The 23,987-nt window shown below is 40.4% G+C and overlaps 1 protein-coding gene and 1 non-coding gene across 6 annotated transcripts in view; both read right to left on the bottom strand.

The window, feature by feature from the left end:
- Positions 1–254: 254 nt before the first annotated feature.
- The window catches only part of NPL (N-acetylneuraminate pyruvate lyase), a 41,883-nt gene continuing 18,150 nt past the window's right edge, over positions 255–23,987 (bottom strand). Inside the window, exons 6-12 of one of the 5 annotated variants that reach the window (XM_061160874.1) lie at positions 18,443–18,518; positions 16,847–16,939; positions 15,765–15,913; positions 15,066–15,112; positions 12,128–12,212; positions 7,605–7,644; positions 255–1,542 (exon numbers count right to left, since the gene is read on the bottom strand). In XM_061160874.1, the coding sequence (XP_061016857.1) occupies positions 1,142–1,542; positions 7,605–7,644; positions 12,128–12,212; positions 15,066–15,112; positions 15,765–15,913; positions 16,847–16,939; positions 18,443–18,518 (891 nt within the window). In that variant the 3' untranslated portion in view covers positions 255–1,141. Of the gene's footprint in view, positions 1,543–2,633; positions 4,297–7,604; positions 7,645–12,127; positions 12,213–15,065; positions 15,113–15,764; positions 15,914–16,846; positions 16,940–18,442; positions 18,519–23,987 lie in introns of those variants that run through there. The other 4 variants (XM_061160875.1, XM_061160876.1, XM_061160879.1 and 1 more) reach the window with 4 other exon arrangements.
- Positions 19,430–19,537, bottom strand: LOC133069792 (U6 spliceosomal RNA). Its single transcript, XR_009696005.1, has one exon. It is a non-coding gene; the product is annotated as a U6 spliceosomal RNA (small nuclear RNA).

The following is a 23,987-nucleotide window of genomic DNA, read 5'->3' as shown; positions in this document are numbered from 1 at the left end:
CAACCTTGAGAGGAATAAAGCTCTAGCCAATGGCTTGACTGCAATTTTTTCAAAGACTTTGTACCAGAATCACCCAGTTAAGCTGCTCCTAGATTCCTAAGGGGCAGAAACTACATGAGTTAATGTCTCCAATGTTAAACTGTTATATTTAGGGGTGATTTGTTACAGGAACTAAATAACAAACACAAGTGCAATTGTCCCTTAATATCCATAGGGGATTGGTCCCAGGACCCTCCCAGATACCAATCTATGGAGATTCACCAGTCTCTAAATAAATGGCATAAATTTGCATAAAACCTATAGGATATCCTTCTGTATATTTTAATCATCTCTAGATTTCTAATAACTACAATGTAAGTGCTATGTAAATAGTTGTAAATACAATGTAAATGTTATGTAAATAGTTACCAGTATGTGGCATATTCAAAGATGTGGAGTGCCAGCTGTATCTTCTGTATCCAGCTTCTGTTGATTCTTTTTTCCAAATATCTTTGATTCCACTCCCTCCCCTCCATCACCGCTGCCATTTCCTCAGTTTGAGGCTCCACCACTAGTTACCAATTGCAATAGGCCACCTAATGGTTTCTCTGTTCCCAGTCTGTCTTCTAATCTCATCACACCACTTCAAGAGTGACATTTTTAAAACAAAAAGTCATGTCACATACCTTCCCAGCCTATAAACACATTCAGTTCAGTTCAGTTCAGTTGCTCAGTCGTGTCCAACTCTTTGCGACCCCATGGACTGCAGCATGCCAGGCCTCCCTGTCCATCATCAACTACCAGAGTTTACTCAAACTCATGTCCATTGAGTTGGTGATGCCATCCAACCAGCTCATCCTCTGTCATCCCCTTCTCCTCCCGCCTTCAATCTTTCCCAGGATCAGGGTCTTTTCAAATGAGTCAGTTCTTCTTATCAGGTGGCCAAAGTATTGGAGTTTCAGCTTCAGCATCAGTCCTTCCAATGAATATTCAGGACTGATTTCCTTTAGGATGGACTGGTTGGATCTTCTTGCAGTCCAAGGGACTCTCAAGAGTCTTCTCCAACACCACAGTTCAAAAGCATCAATTCTTCGGCGCTCAGCTTTCTTTATAGTCCAACTCTCACATCCATACATGACTCCTAGAAAAACCATAGCCTTGACTAGACAGACCTTTGTTGGCAAGTAATGTCTCTGCTTTTTAATATGCTATCTAGGATGGTCATCACTTTTCTTCCAAGGAGTAAGCATCTTTTAATTTCATGGCTGCAGTCACCATCTGCAGTGATTTTGGAGCCCCCCAAAATAAAGTCTGTCACTGTTTCCACATCTATTTTCCATGAAGTGATGGGACCAGATGCCATGATCTTAGTTTTCTGAATGTTGAGCTTTAAGCCAACTTTTTCACTCTCCTCTTTAACATTCATCAAGAGGCTCTTTAGTTCTTCTTTGCTTTCTGCCATAAGGGTGGTGTCATCTGCATATCTGAGGTTATTGATACTTCTCCCGGAAATCTTGATTCCAGCTTGTGCTTCATCCAGCCCAGTGTTTCTCATGATGTACTCTGCATATAAGTAAGCCCCATAAACACATAAATACTTCAAATCTTGCAGTGATGGTAACTTTTTAAATCTATGTCTCTTTGACCTGCTTGTTCCTCTAAAGTCACTTAGCAAAAGGCATTCTCTCATTGTATTTGCCACTGTTCCAAACAGTAATACATGGATCATTCAAGAGTCCATAGATATTTTCCATTCCCCATCTGCCATTGTTAGAAGCACAGTCAAAAGTTTGCAATCTAGGAAAAAATCTGAGAGTAGAACTGTGATCTGATCTCTGATGATAATACATGCAAATTTCTATATCACTTCTTGGGTTTTGTATCATTTTCAACTTTATTTTGCCAGCCTTTGAGTTAGCAGTTTAGCAGCAATGTAATGTTTCTCTCTGATGTATAAAGAACATACACTGGGGGCTTCCCTGGTGGCTGAGTGGTAAAGAATCTGTCTGCCAATGCAGGAGATGCATGTTCAGTCCCTGGTCCGGGAAGATTTCTCATGGCCTCGGGACAACTAGGCCTGTGTGCCACAACTACTGAGCCTGGATGCCTACAGCCTGTGCTCTGCAACAAGAGACACCACTGAAATGAGAAGCCCATGCAGCACAACAAAGGGTAGCCCCTACTCGCTGCAACTACAAAAAGCATATGCAAAGCAGCAAAGACCCAGAGCAGCCAAAAATAAGAAATAAAATAAAATAAAAATTATTAAAAAAAAACCAACATAACAAAGTTTAAACTCAGCCCTGGTCATTTGTTTAACCATCATATTTCTCTTTGTGTTCACAAGATCTCATTAATCATGTTAAAAGCTCTCCAAGTGCTAATTTCAGATGAGCAAAAAAAGAAAAACAGAGCTCTTTGCTTAGTGGATATCCAGTATTTATTTTCACTGAAAAATTAATTTGGCCTTAGTATCATTAAATAGGGATATGACATCCTCAGAAACAAACACTAACAAAAACCTCACTTTTCTTCATTTAGGAAGTTAACAGCTATACAGAGAAGTTTCAATGAGGTAGAATATAAGTTCACATAAGCCACTGTGGTTCAATTTCAAATTCAGATACCTTCTTCCCAAAGAAGACAGAAACATGAAAAAAAAAAAAAGTATGTGTTATTCCTGGGCAAAAAAGGAGTGCTATTGTTGTTGTTGAGTCACTAAGTCGTATCTGACGCTTTGTGACCCCATGGACTGCAGCATGCCAGGTTCCTCTGTCCACCACTGTATCCTGGAGTTTGCTCACATTCATGTCCATTGAGTCAGTAAAAGGAGGGAGGAGATATAAATATAACAACTGTTACCTACCCAACCAATTTTAAAAAGGGTTAGCAAAGATAACTGAATCCATTGTTCATTTCGAATTCTCATTTTGAACAAGTTTTCTTGTTAATTTTAAAAATTAAAAACCAGAGTAAACGGATATGAATTTCAAACACTTCTCCTCTGCAGACTAATCAGATAGGAAACAAAATAAAATGCTAGGTAGTTACTAGATGGGATAATCAAGTTTAAAATCACAATAGACATTGTTGCTAGAAATCACGCACCTGGGTTTGTCACAGAGGTGGCTGAGCAGCCAGTTTACATTCCAGAGAAAGAAAAAAGTAAAGAGGGTATGTAGGGAACGTTAAAGTGAGATTTTTGGGTCCTCCCTAAACCTTTTATCACTGAAAAGTGACTGCTTGAAAATGCGACTGGAAAATGAAAGTAAGTAGCTGCTGGGCTCACTGCAGAAGGGACTCTGGTTTTCACTTCCAATAATTCAGCGCACTGCTGGGGGACACTTTGTCCCCGGTGAGGAAAGGGGGAAGTTGTGGTGCCCAGAGCAGAGAGGTCTTTGGTTCTTCGAAACTCTGGGCTTTGAGAAGTTCTCTACAGCAGCAAGTAAAGACATGAATTCATCTTTGGGGAAAGCCTCTCCTTTGTTATGTGAAAACCACCCAAATAGCCCTTTAGTTATAGTAACTGAAGCAAGTCTTCACCTAACCCAAAGTTTTTGGGGAAAATTGTGACACTGTAATTAATCTGAAAGCAGATATACTAGGGTTAGACTGAGCAGCCAAGTGAACTGATATGTTAATAGTTGTGCATAGTTGAGTTACATTGTATTAATCTGCCATTACAGTTAGAATATCTGCCTAAATGCAATCACTCAGAGTTGTCCTAGATTACAAATGAATATTTATTAAAATGAAAGTATATTGTGGTGGTTTAAAATTAGAAAACTTTAAAATAGAATTAAGAACCAGGAATTAAGATAATGGGAACTCCCGAAGGCAAATGGAATTAATCAAGTACAGTTTTCCTCTTGATTTGATCTCATCCATATATGCAAAACTTTCTCTACAAAAATTTTGTGAAATATTGAATGATTTAGGGCTATGACTCCTTTTGAAGTTTTTGCCCTTTTACAAATTAAAACTTTTAAAAGATCATAGTAGGTATTTAAATACTTGTTGACTGATATAAGATTTCATTTGCTAGGAAGGTTGAGTTTAAAAAGGCTTTGAGAAATAAATGCAGTATTCAGGTACACTATATTTCAATGTACACACCCTGATTTGATAGACACTAGCTACAAGCTTCCATGTCTCCACCCTTTAAATCAGTACAAGAAAGGAAATCTAGGCTTTTCAGTTTAGCTTCTGCATTATCAGTAAACTCCCTGGAGGCTTTCTGTAGTGGTAGGCGGGGTGGGCCCATTGGAATCCCAGAGACAAGGGTCATGATGGCTTTGGTCTGCGACACTCCAAAACCTAGAAAAAATAAAAAGGAAACATGGCTGGGACGGTCCACGTTGCCACAAACATTCCAGAGAAGAGATCATATTCTTACAGTGATTCCTAGGACAGGATAAAATGGAAGTAAAAGATGGGGCATTTCCAGTCAATATGGCAGATTGAGCAGATGCAGGAATCCCTGCATGCATGCGCAGTGGCTTCAGGTGTGTCCAAGTCTGTGCGACCCTATGGACTACAGCCCACTAGGCTCCTCTGTCCATGGGATTGATTCTCCAGGCAAGAATACTGGGGTGGGTTGCCATGCCCTCTCCAGGAGATCTTCCTGACCCAGGAGTTGAACCTGTGTGTCTTAATGTCTACCTGCACTGGCAGGACGGTTCTTTACCACTAGCGCCACCTGGGAAGCCCCTTAGGAAATCCCTAGGCCTGCTCTGAACACATACAAATGCTGGAAGCTTTTTTAAAAAATTGATAAATTATAAAATAAAACAAAGTGAGACTCAAAGTCAACCTCAGAAGCAAGAAGGAGGGACAAGAGGTATCAGGAATAAAGAGGTCAAAGCGGTAGGGAGATGCTGAAGCCAATGGTCCATGAGGATAATCTGATTCAGGGATGTACTGCTGTGGATTGAAAGATGGAGGACTTCATCACTAAGACAGAATTTAGTTCTGACACATCTAAGAAGTCCCTGAGAAACGCACTAATTAAGGTAATAGTTTATGACTCAGTGCTGGTGTTTTAGATTACGGTTGCAATGTAAGATAAAGTCTTCAGTCTGTATACAGCAAGGAGCTGGAATTAAAACTCCCAGTATAAAGTTGGTAGTCAGTCTTATATGAAAAGCAATAGAAAAAACAAAACCAAGCTAAACAAACAAAGAAAAACTCTCCTAAGAGGCAAGGGAGCCTGGCTTCTGCCAGGGCTGTAGCTGAAAAAAGAGGCAGTAAAAGAAATCCCAAGCCTGTGCCATATATAAATGCTGAATCTATATTTGTATTATGTGCTTAGTACAGGAACCATACTAAAAAATATACCTAAAGACTTGGTTAGAACTGATGAAAATAAAGCGTTTGCAGAGGCAGATGTAAAATCACTTGATAAGACACCTCACAGCCTGGAGTACAACGAATTCCCCAGGAAACAACTGTCTCTGAAGATGAATTCAGAGTTAAAAAGTTACAAAGCACATGAGGAAAAAGAAGCTGCATGGGAACCAGAAAATACACAACTCACACATTTCACATCCTGAGAAAACATGACACAAAATTCTGAAAGAGATTTCACAGAGATAAAAATATTTAACAATAGAAGCCATAGGCTAAGAGAAGGGCATATAAGTAAAGAATGGGATGATCTGGAAGAAATAACCAAAAAGAAATAATGGAAATGAAAATATATAACAAGTAAAATAAAACTGTAGAAAACATAGCTAAAGATAATATTAGTGATTTTGAAGGTAGGTCTTAAGGAAATAATCCAGAATACAGCACTGGAAGATATTTGTTTTCTTAACTGGCTATTACTTTTAGATCAAAGGTATGAGCAGTAACTTTCTTTTGCTAAGATAACTTAGTTACAGTAACAATTGAGCACTGGGAAGGAAAACACTAGCTTGGCTAAATACATAGAATATACTTTACTAAATGCAAAGTGGCCCTCCTATGCTTACTATGAATGGTGGAAGAGGAAGACCTACCTTCATGATAAGACTATCATGTTTATTAAGTTTCTCTTATATACAATGGACTATTACTCAGCCATAAAAAAGAATGAAATCTTGCAGCCTATAACAGATGGACCTAGAGGGTATTAAACTAAATGAAACTAAAATGTCAGACAGAAAAAGACACTCTATCATTTCACTGGAAATCTAAAATACAAAAATAAACACAAGATAGAAACAGTTATACAGTGCTGTATGTCAAATTTATCTCAAAACTGGAAGAAAAATCTTTCTTTGCAGTGTAACTGCTGGTATGCAAAGTGACCTTAGACATACAGGTAAACTTTTAGTTCTTTAAAAACTGAAAAAAACTAGTAGCAGTTCAATATCTACTTTTATGCACTTTAGGAACATATATCAACCCATGATTTTGTGAAAAGTATTGCTTAGGACAAGGGAATAATAATAGCTAACAATATTGGGTGGGCCAAAAAGTTTCCTTCTAGTTATGGAAAACTCAGAATGAACTTTTTGGCTGACCCATTAGTACTGGTGGTACACAAATATGACAAAAATCATCGAAGTGGAAAGCAAATGGGAAGCATTGTCTTTGAAGGATAAAGAGAGCTGGCTGAAAACCCGTGAGAATGAGGGACATAATACATAATAGGTGCTTAGGGCTTGGGAAGACTTGCCAGGAAGATGAAGAAAGGCTCTGAAAGGAAGGGAGGAGGTCTGCCAAGAAAAAACCTAAAACTTTTCCTGGACTTGACCCAGGTTCTCAGGAAGGGCCAAAGTCTTGAAGAAGTGGAGTGAATGGTGGCATTTGTCATTTGTTATGGGATAAGACTTAGGAGACTGTGGAGAGGTTTCTCAACTCAGATTCACTATATTTCCCTCAAACTTTACGTTGTCATGTTATTCAAACCTCTATCCATGCAAGCTTACTTGTATTAATAAACTTTTAAATGGCAGATACTCTTGGGAGAGCTGTCAGTCATCCACAGTTTAGAAAGATCTATATTCAAGCTGCTTTCCTCCAAATACTTAGGCTGAAGTCAGCTATAGTGTGGTAGTAGAATTTTAAGGAGTAGAGGCAACGGAAGGGAGGGAGTGTTGATGATTTAGAAGAAAAGGGGTAACAAATGGTGTTTGCACAGAGTAGAGAGGTGAACAAAGTGCTAAGATGGAGAAGAGAGATTTGGAGAAGGGTGCCAAGACCTTCCAACTAGGTTTACTTCACCATTTTATAGGATTGGCTCTGAAAGTTATCATTAGGAATAAAACCTTGTTTACAACTGATTAAAAGGTGTCTTGTTGAACCCCTGGAGAAAGTGATGAAGGTACCTCATCACTTTCTCTGAAACTCTCTCAGTGTGTGTGTTCAGTTGCTCAGTTGTGTCCAACTCTTTGCGACCCCATGGAATGTAGCCTGCCAGGCTCCTCTGTCCATGCGATTGCTTTCCAGGCAAGAATACTGGAGTGCGTTGCCATTTCCTACTCCAGGGGATCTGCCCCATCCAGGATTAAACCCAAGTCTCTTGCATCTCCTGCAGGTGGATTCTTTATCACTGTGAATTGGCAGGTGGATTCTTTATCACTGTGCCACCTGGGGAGACCCCAAACCCTCCCGAGTGGCAGACAGACAGGGAAACTTACCTAGTTTGACCACGAAGTTGATAAATCTTTGAATACAAAACTGGAAAGAAACAAACAAATCTATAGTCAGTATTACTGAACGGTGATAACAATTTAAAGAATTTGGAGGTCAAATTACAGAAACCTCAAACCAAAAGTCCACACATCTTAGTTTTCTGAAGGTCTGACAGAATGGAGAAAAACAGCCAAGTGAGGATGGTTGAGATCCATCTAGGCTAAGGTAGGATTTTTCCATATATATAAGCTTTATGAATTGAGCCGATGAAGAAAAGAAACTTCAATGAAGGAACTGTTCAATACAGAGTTAGGGTGGGGAAGGTAACCTCAACCCATCTAGGTTACATAAGTAAGCTTACCAGCTAGTGTAGTTGTTTCCAGATTGGGGTGCTCTAACTTCTGGATTACTTTCCAAGACATCTTGGGGGCACTTGGCCAAGGCTGATTTATGGAAATCAATTTCTAGATACTCAAATTCCATAAGTGCTATTTCTAAAATTGATCAGAGTAAGGATTCACACATAATGGAGGTGTAGATTGTCCTTGTCTATCTTCCCTTTCACAGTCCTTCTCCTACTTTTGAAAAAATAAAGACATACTTCCTATATCACTGCCTTGGGACACCTCTGGGAATCAAATAAAGGAGCAAATCAAATGTTGGTATTGGCATCCACAAAGAGAGCTGAGTGATTCCTCTAATTAATGGATAACAAGTCCTCTTAAAAATCATAGGATTTTCCATTTTTTCCTTTCAACATTCCTTTTAATGTTGTGATTCACATTGTCAGTTGAAAATAATTAAATGATCAAGCATTCCGTGATTTGTGGCATATGACTCAAAAACTGCTTAAAGAACTGAGTGACACTGCTAAAGTTTCTTCCATTCTTATCTACTAATATATATGATCATGCTTTCACAGCACTTATTTCTATAAAAACAAAAACCAGAAATAGTATTGAAAAAAAAAAAAAAAGAAATAGTATCGAATGCTCAACTGTAACTGATTCTAGCATTAAAGGATATTCATCCACAAATTCATGAAGCAGTTCTTAAAAAGAGATTCCCATCCATCTATTTTCAATAGAGATGCATTTTCAATAACATTTGCTTTTTATGTTGTTTTAATCAATTGTATGTATGTGCATGCATGCTTAGTCATTCAGTCATGTCTGACTCTGTGATTCCAAGACTACTGCTTGGCAGTTGCCTCTGTCCATGGGAATTTTTCCAGGCAAGAATACTAAAGTGGATTGCCATTTCCTACTAAAGAGGATCTTCCCCACCCAGGGATCGAACCAGTGTCTCTTGCATCTCCTATATTGGCAAGGCGGATTCTTTACCACTGTGGCACCTGGGAAGCCCTTAATCAATTGTATACAAGCAATAAAAAATTCAATGCAGAATAAAATTTTAATACCAAGAACATATACATATGTCCTTTTTTTTTCCTGACACACAAACTATGGCACATTACATTCAAAAGTCTCCGCTTTTGTTCTAAGCTTTTATTTCCTATTCACTATCACACTATCCAACCTTGTCTTAGCTTGCTGCTCAGTGGAAATAATTTAATCAAACCATTCATTAATAATTTTAGCTACTCATAATAAAGTTAAATATTTTAAAAAACCCAAAATAAAAACCCCAAAAGTCTATTTTGTTGCTTTTTTTTTAACACTTAAAATATCATAGAGATCTCTCCAAACCTGTGCATATAAAACTATCTCATCCTTTTAAAGGGCTGTAACTAATTCCATTAAATAAGTCAAACATAGCAGTGGGACCTTTCCCTTAGGTTGTGCCCAGCAGGCTTGCCAGGTGGCTCAGTGGTAAAGAATCCACCTGCCAATGCAGGAGACATGGGTTCGATCCCCGGGTTGGAAAGATCCCCCGGAGAAGGAAATGGCAATGTACTCCAGTATTCTTGCCTGGAAAACCCTATGGACAGAGAAGTCCATGGGGGTCATGAAAGAGCTGGACACAACCTAGTGACTAAACAACTATGTATTTAACCGTCTCCTTGGGTGGATATTTGAGCTGTTTTCATCTTTTGTTATTATAAACAATGTTATAAGGAATATCTTTGTATATGCATCATTTCACTTTGTAAATATAATGGATGGCATTTAAATCTATTAGAATGAGTAAGTTTAGCCCTAACTTTTTACTTGTTTGTTTCTTCACTTGACTACAAACTCCTTTAGGTCAGAGACCAGATTTACTGAAATCATGCATTCAGTTCAGCCCTTGGTATATTAACAAGTAAGTAAATGAGACCCACTCACACTGGCTTTCTGTAAGAAAAAATATCATGTGATGAACTAAGTGAAAATGAAAGTGAAGTCGCTCAGTCGTGTCCGACTCTTTGCGACCCTATGGATGGTAGCCTACCAGGCTCTGTGATCTATGGGATTTTCCAGGCAAGAATACTGGAGTGGACTGTCATTTCCTTCTCCAGGGGATCTTCCCAACCCAGGGATTGAACCTGGGTCTCCTGCATTGCAGACAGACGCTTTAACGTCTGAGCCACTAGGGAAGCCCCCCCCAAACTCCTTCCCAATAATGTTTTTTTTTTTTTTCCCCCAATAATGTTTTAAGTGAAATGATTTATTTGAGTAGGACTAAAAGAAAAAATGGGGTGGAGATGGAAGCTGAGTCAGCCCATAAAAGAAACCACTAAAGGTCCATGTTGCATCTATTTCACAGTTTACACCATTCTATGATTTTCCCACCATTCAGCTCAGAACAGGTTGAAATTTTCAGAAATACTTTTTTTCTGGGAAACTTAGGAAGAAGAAAATTATAAATGAAAAGAGATGGCCTGAGTCTGCACAATTCAGACTGCTTAATCTAGTTGACATAGCCTCCTAGATCCTTAACGGTGTTCCTGCTTTCAGCCTCATCTGGTCTGAGGCTGAACAAAGATGAATATTAAATAAGCTCTTTTAAACTTTAAGCAGGAAGTAGATTTAGGCTGGCTCAACATTCAGGGCTAAAGGCTAAGGATGTATTTTTTTAAATTAACTAATTAATTTGGCTGCGTTGGGTCTGAGTTGCAGCACGCAGGGTCTTCTTTGCATCTTGGATCTTTCCCTGTGGCATGGGCTCAGCAGTTGCAGCAGGAAGGTTTAGCTGCTCTGTGGCATGTGGGATCTTAGTTCCCCAACCAGGGATCTAACTCATGCCCCCTGCATTTCGAGGTCGATTCCTAAGGAATGGACCACCAGGGAAGTCCCAGGAAGGATGTACTTAATCACTCTTGGCAACTGCTTTCTCCTGTCTTCTTCTTGGTTAGAGCTCAGGTCACCCCCTCTAACCTTTGGGATGCTTCGTGGCTTCTGCTCTATAATTCCTGATTTGCCCTGATGGTGGCCAGTTCAGTTCAGTTCGGTTACTCAGTCAGGTCCGACTCTTTGCAACCCCATGGACTGCAAACCCCAGGGACGCCAGGCTTCCCTGTCCATCACCAACTCCTGGAGCTTGCTCACACACACATGTCCATCGAGTTGGTGATGCCATCCAGCCATCTCATCTTCTGGCCTTCCCTTCTCCTCCTGCCTTCAATCTTGTCCAGCATCAGGGTCTTTTCCAATGAGTCCATTCTTAGGACAGGATGGTGGCCTGTCCTATTCAAAAGATCCCTTATCTGAGCTTCCTGGAACCAACCACCTGCTCTGATCTTGCTTATGCCTTTCATTCCCACTCATTTTTTTTTTTTTTTGGCTACTCCTCTTGGTCACTTTTATGATCCTGAAAGTGCCTGGACCTCTGAGGGCCTCCAGAAGTTGCTCTGTTGTGCTGACTCTTTGTTTCCACCTTATTCTGTTTACCTAAGGTATGCACACTACCAGCTGCTGCAGCTGGTTCCAGCCTTTGGGGAAGCTCTTCCTTTTCTAGACACTAGGCTGTCCTCCCTGTAACACTAACAGCAGCCACCGTTTCCCCCAGGGCTCTTCCCTGACATATACCAGTTCCTGATGCTCTTCTCTTCCTGTTTCCAAGTTGGTGTCTTCCTTTTGGATCACCTACTCAGCTCTTGCTTCCTGCCTGGTGGATAAAGTTCTCAGCAACATCTCCAGGGCAAAGGAGACCGACCTGCTCTGATTTTGGATTAAGTCTCCCGTTTTTGGGTCACCAGCTTCATAGCTTCTTTATATACTCTGGCAACTCAAGTGTGAAGTTCTCAAGGGGATGGCATGTGGTCACTTACTCAGAAATCCATCACTATTATTTCACAGTCATAAAAACACTTTGAATGTAGACTAAAAATAAGATCATTTCTAGGAGGAACAGAATGGAGTCATTCCCGTATGGGGCCTGTCCTGATTAGACATGTACGGACCGTGGACAATGAGAGCAGATTTGGTTTTAAACAAAAAAAAAAAAGACGGAAAATACAGAAAGCAGCAGTTGGGCAACTTTAAAGAGGGCAGGCATGGTAGGAATGCTGATGAGAGAGAATAAGAACTCTCAAGTGGGAAAGAAAAAAGGCTGTGATTTCTAAGGAGGGAAAAAGAAAGCTAACCTGATGGCTCAGAGCTGAAGAGAAGTCCTTTCGTTCAAAAGCCTCCAACATCTGCTTTGTCTTTTTTCCCAGGTAGTTATAGGTACTAGAAAGAGAAAACAGCACACACTGTAGGATCAGTAACTCAGCGGGAAGACCCAGCTCTACCAACCCCTCTGAAGCTTAAAAGGGAAAAATAGACCAAGCCTTTCAGAAGCCTATTTTTGGGCCCTAATCTATTAAAGGACCAGGTGTCTTTAGTTCTGAATTTTCCAGCAATACTAAGCAGTGCAGAGGAGGCAAAGGACACTAAAGGGAATGAAGAAAAGGGAGGAAAAATACAAAAAGGGTAGAGTTGGAAAAAAGTGAAAGACAGAGGTACATTTGGCAAAGAGTGAATGAGGGCAACCCCTGGCCCAGGGCACACACAGAGGTGCAACGCTAGATAAGAACTGTGGATAAAATGCAATGTCTAAAGTGCATCCTAGAAACTTTAAGCTGAGGAACAGAGTGAATGGAGCACCACAGTAAAAGGGGAAAATCCGAGCAGATTACCTCAATTCCTTGAGTTATATGCTACCTAGAGACTAGTTTCTAATAATAATATTCATACTGATTATAATAATAATATGAGATACCTCTTATTGACTATTATGTTTCACTGCCTGACACAAACCAAGTCTGATCCTCTCAAAACCCTGTGAGGGAGATGTGGTTTCCATTTCGCCATGAAGACGCTATGCCTCAAAAAAAGGCTACAGAGTTGTTGAGAAGGTTTTCCATCCCTTTGTATCCCCTTCTATTACACTTCAACAAAAACAGAGGTGAGAGTTAGTTACTTGATCTGATAAGATGTTCTTGCCATCTTAAAAAAGAAACTCTAACTCTACCAATAGAATCTTAGACTAATCACTGGATTCTTAGAGAAACCACCAAGGCAGGAGTTTCTTGAAATTCAGAACAAGGATGTTTTCCCAGTTTCTCAAAAAGTAACTCAGGGTCAGAGAAGGGTTTTATCTTGTTGTACCGGGAACAGCATATTCTTGGTACTTCAAATAAGTAGTCCCTGGAGTCCATACAAGGGATTCCAAGAAAGTGGAATTATCTCCCAGTAATAAAATAGGGAAGAAAAAAATATAATTGCTGAGGTAAGTTACTTGCACATGTGAAACACCGGAGTTCACAATATGTTACATGAATGTCTCAGGGGTCTTGGAATACTATAAGTTGAATCCCAAGGGTCTCAGGTGTATTCTCATTTATAAAAAAAATTTTTTTTAATCATGGAATTTTTTTCTTAAATGCTTTTATTTTTTTAAAATAATTGTTTTATTTGGCTGCACTGGGTCTTAGTTGTGGCATCTGAAGTCTCAGTTGCAACATGTGGGATCTAGTTTCCTGACCAGGGATCGAACCTGGGCCCCCTGCATTTGGGAACATGGAAGTCTTAGCTACTGGACTACCAAGGAAGTCCCAGGTTATGTCTTCACTTAGAGAGGAATGTTCATCATAATTAAGAAGTAATGAAGTGTAACCAAATGTACTTTGCCTTCAGATTATGTTGACAGAATAAAAACGCTTGGTATGAAGGTCAGAAAAAAAAAAAAAAAGTCTAAAAAGTAAGAACTTCCATGGTCAGCAGATCCAGGCATGCAGGTTTCCTCAGTAGAAACGGTCTGTGTGACAATGGTTGTTTCAGGCATCCTGGCTTGGTGAAAGAGCCATTAAGATCATCCAACTCAACTACTCTTCATCAAAGCCATGCTCACCAAGATATGTTATGAGTTATCACTTTGCTTCCCCTGTACTTTTCTCACGGGGGGAAAAATACACTTTCAGTTAATATAAATAGTTCAGTCTGCTTGCAGGCACATTCCTAATGAATTAGGTTAACATGTGCAGTGGACATGCTCAATCGAATGTCCCAGGGCCTTCTGCTGAGTAGACATCAGGCCACATGATTCTGCCCTCCCAGTTGCAACTGATCGGGCTTTACGTGAACATTTGACTTGGCAATGCTATCTAGTGACAGCCTGAGATGCCCCAATCAGGCACCATGACTGGCCACGTGCATGCTGAAGCAGAGAAAGCCCATCTGGAGAGAAGGGAGATAGAGAGATGTCCAAAGGACCACGGATGGAGAACAGTCTGCAGCTGAGAGCTTTGCAGTTTTGGGTTCTCATCTTCTCTGAGACCTCACTGCACTCCCTCCCTTGGGGTGTATGAAATTTCCCAGTATTTTACAATAACTTACCTTCTTTCACATAAGCTAGTTTGAATGGTTTTCTGTTATTTGTAACCAGGTAATTTCTGACAAAGAAGTTCTGTGCATACTTTCAGCTCCTGTGCCTCATCTCTAACTGCAACAGCTGCTTCTTAAAACAATGACTGAGTCAGTAACAAAGTGTTAAGTGAAAGTTAGTCCTTCAGTCCTGTCGGCCTCTTTCGGACCCCATGGACTGTAGCCCACCAGGTTCCTTTTTCCAAGGAATTCTCCGGGCAAGAACACTGGAGTGGGTTGCCATTCCCTTCTCCAGGGGATCTTCGCAACCCAGGAATCAAACCCAGGTCTCCTGCATTAGAGGAGGAGGAGGTAAGAACTTGCTGTTCGCAGTACAACAAGATAAAACTTCTCTGATCCTGAGTCATTGTATGAGAAACTGGGAAAACATCCTTGTTCTGAATTTCAAGAACCCCCTGCCTTGCTGGTTACTCTAAGAATCCAGTAATTAGCCTAAGATACTATTGGTAGAGTTAGAGCTTCTTTACCATCTGAGCTACCAGGGAAGCCCACCAAAGTGCTAAGCCCTACTTAATTCATTTTCGCTGAGAATGTGGCAAAGAAGGGCAACTTCTCTTAGAAAAGGTTTACATGCAAGAAATACAACTACTCAGGTGACGAATGGCTCTGGGGGGGATTTTACAGTTATAATCATTGGGGAAAACAAGTCCTGCTTACCTGCCCACCGCTCCAGTTGCTCCCATCACCAGAGCACTTAACAGTTGCTGATCAGAAACAAAGATTTTCTTCCATTATGTTTTGACAGATAAAAATATATACATATATATATAATATATATTTTATATGTAAAATATAAACATCATTGAACATACTCTACATAATTACATTCAACTTCTGCTTAATGACAGTTTTTTTTTACTATATATTCTTATAACTTTTATCAATAAATTTGTACAGTGTTTGCAAGGAATAGTCACATAAAGCAGTTTTCTCCCCATTACCCTAGTTCCCCATGCTAGAGAGTGACATCCAAATTGCTGTTAGCCAATAATACAAATACTGTTCAGTAACCTATTGAATTATTTCATTATAATGGACAGAATTCTAAGATGGCCTACCTGATCTCTGTTTGTTAGTGTTACCCCCTGAATAAGTCCCTTTCTTTGAGAGTGGGTGGGACCAATAACTTGCTTCTAACAGAATATGGCAAAAGCCTCATCATGAGGCTATGATAGACTTTTTTCAGTTTTATTGAGTATAAATAGCAAATAAAAATTTAAAATATATTAAAAAAAACAGAAGCAAAGGACATAATTACTATGATGAAAAAGGAGAAGAGTTGCTACTATATAGGCAGCTACATCAATTGTTTGGGAGGGAAACTAACCAGCCGGGACATGCCAGGAGGTGACTTACCTCATCCACCCCAAAAAGGAAAGCAAACTGTCGCTGGCGATTCTGATCCACACACTGCCCGAAGTCTAAGAGATCTGTGTCACTGAATTTCAGCCCTTGGAAGCTGGGGATCTCATCCTGAATCCCATCCAACAACTCCTCAGCACGAACTGTTCAAAACAATAAATGTCTTGTTCACCTGCACGCCCTCGGGAAGTATCAGAGGACATCCCATCGAGCCCCACACGTCTGCACGGAGCTGCCAGGAGCTGCTCTCAGCTGCGGCTGGCTGCCGATTGAACACAATCACTTGCCCTTGCCTCCTCGTTCATCTGTACTTGTCAAATTACAGATCTAAATCTTCTGTTCCTTGAACAATAGATGGATATATATAAAGCGCAACTTCAGTATTTTCTTTTAAGGAAGTTAAGAGGAGCAGCATTTTAAAAATAACCTCCTAAGAAATTTCATCTAACAATCTTCACGCAGGAGAAGTACGATAACGATGACAGAAAAGCTAGAAGAAAAGTGAGAAGAGATCAGAGTACCTTCTTGTGTGCCAGGCACCGAGGATGGGGTAGGGTACAAAGGCAATTGTCCTAGTGGGGTTTGCAGGCTATATCTTCCCATATAAGAAGGAGGAGTGTGTGACACAGACACAGGTGTCTGCTAGAAGTGCCTAGGGGTCACCTTGTCTTTCATACTTAAAATATTCCATTATAAGGTAGTGTCGATGACTGATGAGGGCTGACATTTCTTTTTTCCAGCTGCGCTGGGTACTGCAGCACCCAGACTCTCATTGCAGCGCACAGGCTTAGTTGCCCAGTGGCATGTTGGCTCTTAATTTCCTACACAGGGACCGAACCCACATCCCCGGCTTTAGAAGACAGATTCTCAACCACTGGACCACCAGGGCAGTCCCAGGCTGACTTATTTTTGATGAGTGACTGATTTTGGAGCAGTTGGAACTATCTTAGTCTACAGTCTGAGGCTTTCGTGACATGGAGTGGGGTGGGATGGGGTGGAGTGTGGGAGTCTGTTAGTGAAATAGGGTACGAGGTGAAAAGGGAAGGGAAAGAGCCACGGAAAGAAGCAGTACTTACTCTTTACCCCGGTCAAGGCAGGGATGTGATAGTAGTAAAATGGTAATGCAGGGGCGGCGGCAGCCACCTCTTTCAGGAAATTAATCAGGGCATCTGAAAGAACAGTCATGGTGTGAATGGGTGTAAAACACTGCCTTTCCCCAGTAAAAAAAGAGCCATCGAGTGACATGCAACCATCTATTTTGGAGGCTGAAAATTCTTGACCACGCTTACTATCTCTGAGATTGCTACTGCAATTCACTTCATGCAAAGTTTTACTTTCCTCTCTCCAGAAGGGCCAAAATAAGAGGTTCACTTTCCTACTATACTAAAATACTAACAAAAAACTGGTGCAAATCTTCCCACGTACTAAGAGAAGTCATGAAATACTCTTACAAAAACCAGGAGCCCATCAAACAGGATCCTCTTCCTCTTACCCAGCAGGGTAAGTGTGGTCAGTGAATAGCAAAGACTTTGCATTAAGATCAGAATAAAGTTGTAATTGAGAAAATCCTACAACAAAAAGATAAAACAACATCTGCTCAAAATGGGAAGACATGAAAGGAATGGCACATTTCAACCAAAGTTTGGTACTTTCCCCCTTTGGAGAGAAATTTATATTTTCCAGAAGAGAGTTCAGTTTGGTTTACTGAAGAACTGGGGTTTCCTACATCATCCAATTTGAGCTTCAACAGCAACTTCACTGCTGTTTATATAGGTATTTATGATAAACAAATCCAGCAAGACTGCTTACATTTGGATGCCCCTGAATAGCAGGAGAAGGAATCCAACATACTTCATCTGAATGCTGTGATGATATTTTCTATCTATGATAAATATTTCTGACAAAATTATGCATTATTTTTTCTTTGTCTTTTGTGTATTTATGCAAGAAAAATTAAAAACCATGTTAAAAAACTTAAAAAATATTCACTCTAAACTTCCGAATTGCAGCATTTAAATTATTTATCTATACTAACAACTATTTTCTACCAATAAATATTTAACTGCATGCAAATAACATCTTGTGTTTTTAATCCTTTTAAATTTGTATTGTATTTTTGCTAATCAAAAGAATTAAAAGGACTCAGTACACTTGGAAACCACAGTTTCCATAGAGAAAACAAGAACTTGATATTTTGAAAGCAACGGGTATTTCTGTGAAATCTTTTTTCCAGTTCACCACTTACTCACTTGAATAGTACATGTAGTCTCAAAATGCCCATCACTTATATTCCTCTTTTTTTTTTTTTTTTTTTGGAGAAAAATGGTCTCACGCTTTGCCATGTAACTCTTGACACTCTACACAACTGACTGGACAGGAAGTGGACACCTGACCCAAACACAGGCACCTGTGGGTTGACCCCGGGCTTGGTGAATGACCTGATCAGGTCATTTGGCAAAAGAGCCAAAGTCCTTTAATGGAGTCTTTTCTCCTACGGATCCAGGAAGTCTGAAAATTCCGGAGAACTACTATGCCACGGCAGTCTCATGCCGTGAGACTTTTCACGGAAGTTCATGGGACTTTACTTTCATGAGTTAAACACAAGCATTTGGAATGACGGCGTAAAGAAATGGACCACGTGTGGCATTGTGTGTTTAGACCTATCTACCTACCTTTGTTCCACGGCTTGAGAAAGAAAGGTGCAATGACAGCGATGCCATCGGCTCCTATTTCTGCTGCATGTTGGGCCTTTAAAAGAAGAAAGACCATTGGTCACAGTTCCAATGTGGGTGAGTGTGGGGGTTTCTTCACACCAACAAGCAATTCTCAAACACCAGCTGGGTTTCCTACAATTCAAGTCAACTCTGACACTATCTATCTGGAGATGGAGTCAGCTTCCTTAAGTTAAGGGCTCAGTCCCATAAGACCAGCCTCCTGTGTTCAGGTGCTCAGTCATGACCGGCTCTTTGCGACCCCATGAACTGTAGCCCGCCAGCCACCTCTGTCCATGGGGATTCTCCAGGCAGAAATACTACCCTCACTTCAAATGCCATGTTATCACCTGTGTTCCTGACCTACGGGCTGTAGATTGGAGGTGCCAATGACCCCCTCCAAAGATCAAATAATTTGCTAAGGCAGCTCACAGAAATCAGAGAAACAACTGTCTACTTTATGTATATATACAAAGTAGAATATGACTCAGGAACAGCCAGATCAAAGAGATGCACGGGGCGGGTGGGGCATAAAACTTCCACATCGTCTCCCGGTGCACGTGCACCACCCTCCCCAAATCTCTACATGTTTACCAAGCTACAAGCTCTTCGAAATCCATCCTTTGGTATCTTTAATGAGGTTTTACTACATACGCATTATTGGTTATATCATTGGCCATTGGTGACCGGTTCAAATTCCAGCCTCTTTCCCTCCCTGCAGGGAGAGAGCTGAGAATGAAAATTCCAACCCCTTAATTCACTTGCTTGGTGTTCTCTTTTTTTTTTCCTCAGTGTTTTTGTTTTCATTTTGTTCACGTTGGTTAAATATAGCTTTTCTGATTTTTATGGTTAAGAAGATACTTCCTGTACCTCTGAGATAAGATGGGTGGGGAATGTGTCCAGTGCAAGAAGAGCCTGTGCCTGTGCAGAGACTGGCTCTGATTGTCCAAAAATATGGAACGCTTCACGAATTTGCGTGTCATCCTTGCGCAGGGGCCATGCTAACCTTCTCTGTATCGTTCCGACTTTTAGTATATGTGCTGCCGAAGCGAGCACTGCTTGGTGTTCTTGACAACCAGCTCCCAACCTTAAGTGCTTTCCAAAATTCACCTCATTAACCTAACAGGAGACGCTTTTATTGTTCTCATCTCTGGGAATTCCAAGGGTTTTAGGAGTTCTGTGCCAGAAATGGGACAAAAACCAAATATATAAGATCTTATGGAAAAAACCAAATGATTTTTCAGCCAATTCAATGTATTTCTTGTTATAAATCACAATATCACAACTATCCTGAGTAAGAGATTTATTATATTCACCTCTAACTTAGATACTAGAGGTTAACAACAGGCTTTTCAAATTTGCCAGCTGATGTACCACTAGAGTGGGAAATTAGCCATGTTTAATGATGTCATTGCCAGGAAAATCCCAGGTTGCAAAGTAGAGACCTTTGGAGGAGGTGAGCTGTGTATTTTAACTTGAACCTTCCGCAGGTTTTGTCACTACAAAAAAAACTTGCTATGGAGACATGAGCAGTTTGTTTTGATAAATTATAATTGTTAATGATAGAGAAACTTGCAAATGTCATTCCTCTTCCAGTGTTCAGCCCGTTGGATAATACCGACTTTCCTCTCCAAAGATAACAATAGTCACATTTCAAAATTTATATTACAGACTGGAAATGTTAGGGACAGAGTAAAAGGACAAAGCAGGTGATTAAATAGTTAATGCCACTAGGGGATTATAAGTAGACAAAAAATGGGAGGACTCTCTAAGTTAATGATTGCTCCAGAAAGCAGGTTTCCTTATCCACAAAACCAAGCATGCTTGCTTTGCAGCAGAAGCGTGAGACATGACCCAAAACAATAAAACAATTACAACAGTAGCAAGGAGTCAGACACGACTGAGTGACTAAATAACAACAAGCATAAGACCTACGCCATGCGCAGTGAGCTCAGTTAACTTAGGACACACTCTTTGCAACCATGAAAAGCAATAATTTGTGTACCTAGCTTGACCATGAAGGGATAAGAAAACTCCCCTGCCCTACCTGAAGGAGGAACTGATGTTGGAAGCATGATGTCTATTCAAGAAAGACAAAGAAGGTCTTCTCCCCCTCCCCACTTCTCCTCTGATTATAAAACTATAGCCCTATAACCTCTCATCCACCCTCTTGTAAGCCTCACAAGCTTACAATTTATCCTATTCAAATAAATCACTTCTTAGCTATCATTTTGCCTCTTGCTGAATTTTTTCTGCAGTGAGACATAAAGGACTAGAGCTCTTCGGAGTACCCCTCACGCCGTCCTGAAATGCCACAATGGTTTTAGCAATGCAGTTGATAAAGGTTAAGTAGAAAGATTATAAACATCACAGAAGATACAGTGCTACTCTTCTGATGTTTTCTCACATTATCTCAGAAAAAATGAACATTTCTTCCCACTGAGCCCTCATAACTTTTTTTAAATCTATTTCAAGTACAGTACCTAAGCCTACCACATTGTAAGATAGTTGCATATGGTTACTGGTCTCCAACAAGAGTTAATTCCCTGAGGGTAGGATGTCAGATCTTATTGACTCTTGGGTTCAGATCAGCCATGGTGCTGAACACATAGCAAGTACCCAGTAGATGTGTGAAACACGCCCCATTACCTAAAAGGGGCATCACATTAACTTTGGATATCTGTATCTAATAGAGGTGATTAACTTTCTGCAGAAGTAAAGCAGAAGAGTCAAAAAGAGACTGGAATACAGTCTAAAGACCAGTCAAGGACATTGGACAGAATCTTATTAATACAGGGTTGAAATGCGATATATTTGAATCATTCAGTACACTGTTTAGGACAAGAGTAGTAGGGTAACCTTAGCTGAAAGGAAGGACAAAAGCCACTTCATAGATAGTTGATGGCAGTGCCCATTCAAGCATCATCCAATGGAGACTTATGTCTAAGCAGATGCCAATATTACTGTCTCCTTGGCAAGATTATCCCACCGCAGGGGATTAATCTTTATGTTAAGATTGTCTTTATACTATTCTAGTGTTGAGCCCAATGAACAACACTGTCTCTCATGTCATGATATGACAATATTTTAAGATTTACGAGACCCAGGTTCAGTCCCTGGGTTGGGAAGATCCCCTGGAAAAGGGAATGGCTACTCACTCCAGTGTTCTTGCCTGGACAATCTCATGGACAGAGGAGCCTGATGGGCTACATACAGTCCATGGGGTCTCAAACAGTCGGACATGACTGATCAACTAACACCTCTTCTATCAGAGAAAAAAGCAATTGAAAGGAGAAGGAGGAGAAAAAGGATTTCCTCCACTACACTACCTTACTTGAAAGACCGATTGTAAGAACAACAAATCAAAAAGAATAAATCAAGTTTTCAAGTTCTGATTCTAGGCTTACTAAGCAATCATTTAGTAAAGCCTTCACTTGTGGCTTGCCTAAGAGTGTTGAATTGCAGTTTTGCAAGTATACAGTATGCATCCCATTTCTAAATTCAATTAATAGGGATTTCTCCAACAGTCCAATGGTTAAGACTCTGGGCTTCCACTGCAGGGGGCACGGGTTCAATCTGTAGTAAAGGAACTAAGATCCCAAATACCACGTCAGGGCCAAAATAAATAAATAGACAAATAAGTAAATAAAACTTAATTAGTTAATTCAAATAACAGGAAATAGAATCAAGCAAGGGCTTCCCAGGTGGCGCTGGTGGTAAAGAATCCGCCTGTCAATGCAGGAGACATGGGTTGAATCCCTGGGCCAGGAAGATCCCCTGAAGGAGGGCATGGCAACCTACTCCAGTATTTTTGCCTGGAGAATCCCATGGACAGGGGAGTCTGGCAGGCTACAATCCATGTGGTGGCAAAGAGTAGGACACAACTGAAGCAACCTAGCATTCATAGACTCAAACAAAACCCACAAGAAGATGCTGGAGTTAGATCAGGTCATTGTGCTCCTTGGAATTAGAGTATCAAAGTTACGTGGACAAAGAACATCTCTGCCATTTCAGTAAACAGTGTTTCAGCCAAATTGCCATCAGCTGCTGCAGCCACCAGGTCAGCGTGCCCTGAGGAGAACTCAGGATGGAGAAAAATATGCATATCAAAGGGATGGCTTCAATAGGCCGCGTGCACTTTCCCATACAAAGAAAAGCACTAAAACAATTAACCTGAAATGTACTTTTGTGATAAGCTGTAATCTTTTGATATTCAACTACATGGCTTATTTTTGTTTTTTTTCAGCCAGAAACTCCTCCACATCCAGGTTCTTCCCTTGCCTCTTTGGAACAGTCCCTCAGAGCTAGCGGAGTGGCTGTACCCCAGGCCTGGGTCCTCAGTTAGGTACGCTGATTAAAATAAAATTCTTGCCTTTTTGGCTGCACATTTTTTTCAGTTAACAGTTAACTGACAGCAGTCCAGTCTACAAATCTCTGGGTTTCCTTTACTTAATCCATTCACAAAGGCTTCAAAACCACCACACCATTGACTTTTCTGCTAGCAACTTTTAACTCCTTCCTCCCTTGCCACAGTTTTCCTCCACCTAACCTGCTCACCTCTAAACCCAGAGTGATCCAACTCTTTGCATTCTTGTTCCTATGTTCTAACTGAAGAGTGTAAGAGAAGAAAATTTCCACAGCTGTGTTGAGTGGTGGTGTGACAAACTTAAGACTTAAAACTTTAGTTGGTTCTTAGCACCACTAGGGCAATCCATTTTTTTTTAAATTATTTTTTTCCATTTATTTGTATTAGTTGGAGGCTAATTACTTTACAAGATTGTAGTGGTTTTTGCCATACACTGACATGAATCAGCCATGGATTTACATGTGTTCCCCATCCTGAACCCCCCTCCCGCCTCCTTCCCCATCCCATCCCTCTGGGTCATCCCAGCGCACCAGCCCTGAGCACTTGTCTCATGCATCCAACCTGGACTGGCGATCTGTTTCACACTTGATAATATACATGTTTCGATTCTGTTCTCTCAGGTCATCCCACCCTCGCCTTCTCCCATAGCATCCAAAAGTCTGTTCTATACATCTATGTCTCTTTTTCTGTCTTGCATATAGGGTTATTGTTACCATCTTTCTAAATTCCATAAATATGCGTTAGTATACTGTATTGGTGTTTATCTTTCTGGCTTACTTCACTCTGTATAATGGGCTCCAGTTTTATCCATCTCATTAGAACTGATTCAAATGTATTCTGAGTAATATTCCATTGTGTATATGTACCACAGCTTCCTTATCCATTCGTCTGCTGATGGGCATCTAGGTTGCTTCCATGTCCTGGCTATTATAAACAGTGCTGCGATGAACATTGGGGTACACGTGTCTCTTTCAGATCTGGTTTCCTTGGTGTGTATGTAGGGCAATCCTTTTAAAAAAATTTAATCATTTTAAAATTTATTTTTCAAAATTGTGACTTAGAAAAATGCAACACTGGGAATTCACTGGCGACCTGATGGTTAGGATTCCAGGATTTCATTGCTATGGCCTGCATTCAATC

Source organism: Dama dama, chromosome 14, assembly GCF_033118175.1.
Source record: "Dama dama isolate Ldn47 chromosome 14, ASM3311817v1, whole genome shotgun sequence".
Lineage (NCBI taxonomy): Eukaryota > Metazoa > Chordata > Mammalia > Artiodactyla > Cervidae > Dama > Dama dama.
Note: the sequence above shows the minus strand (reverse complement) of the source record. Positions and strands in the feature narration are given on the sequence as shown.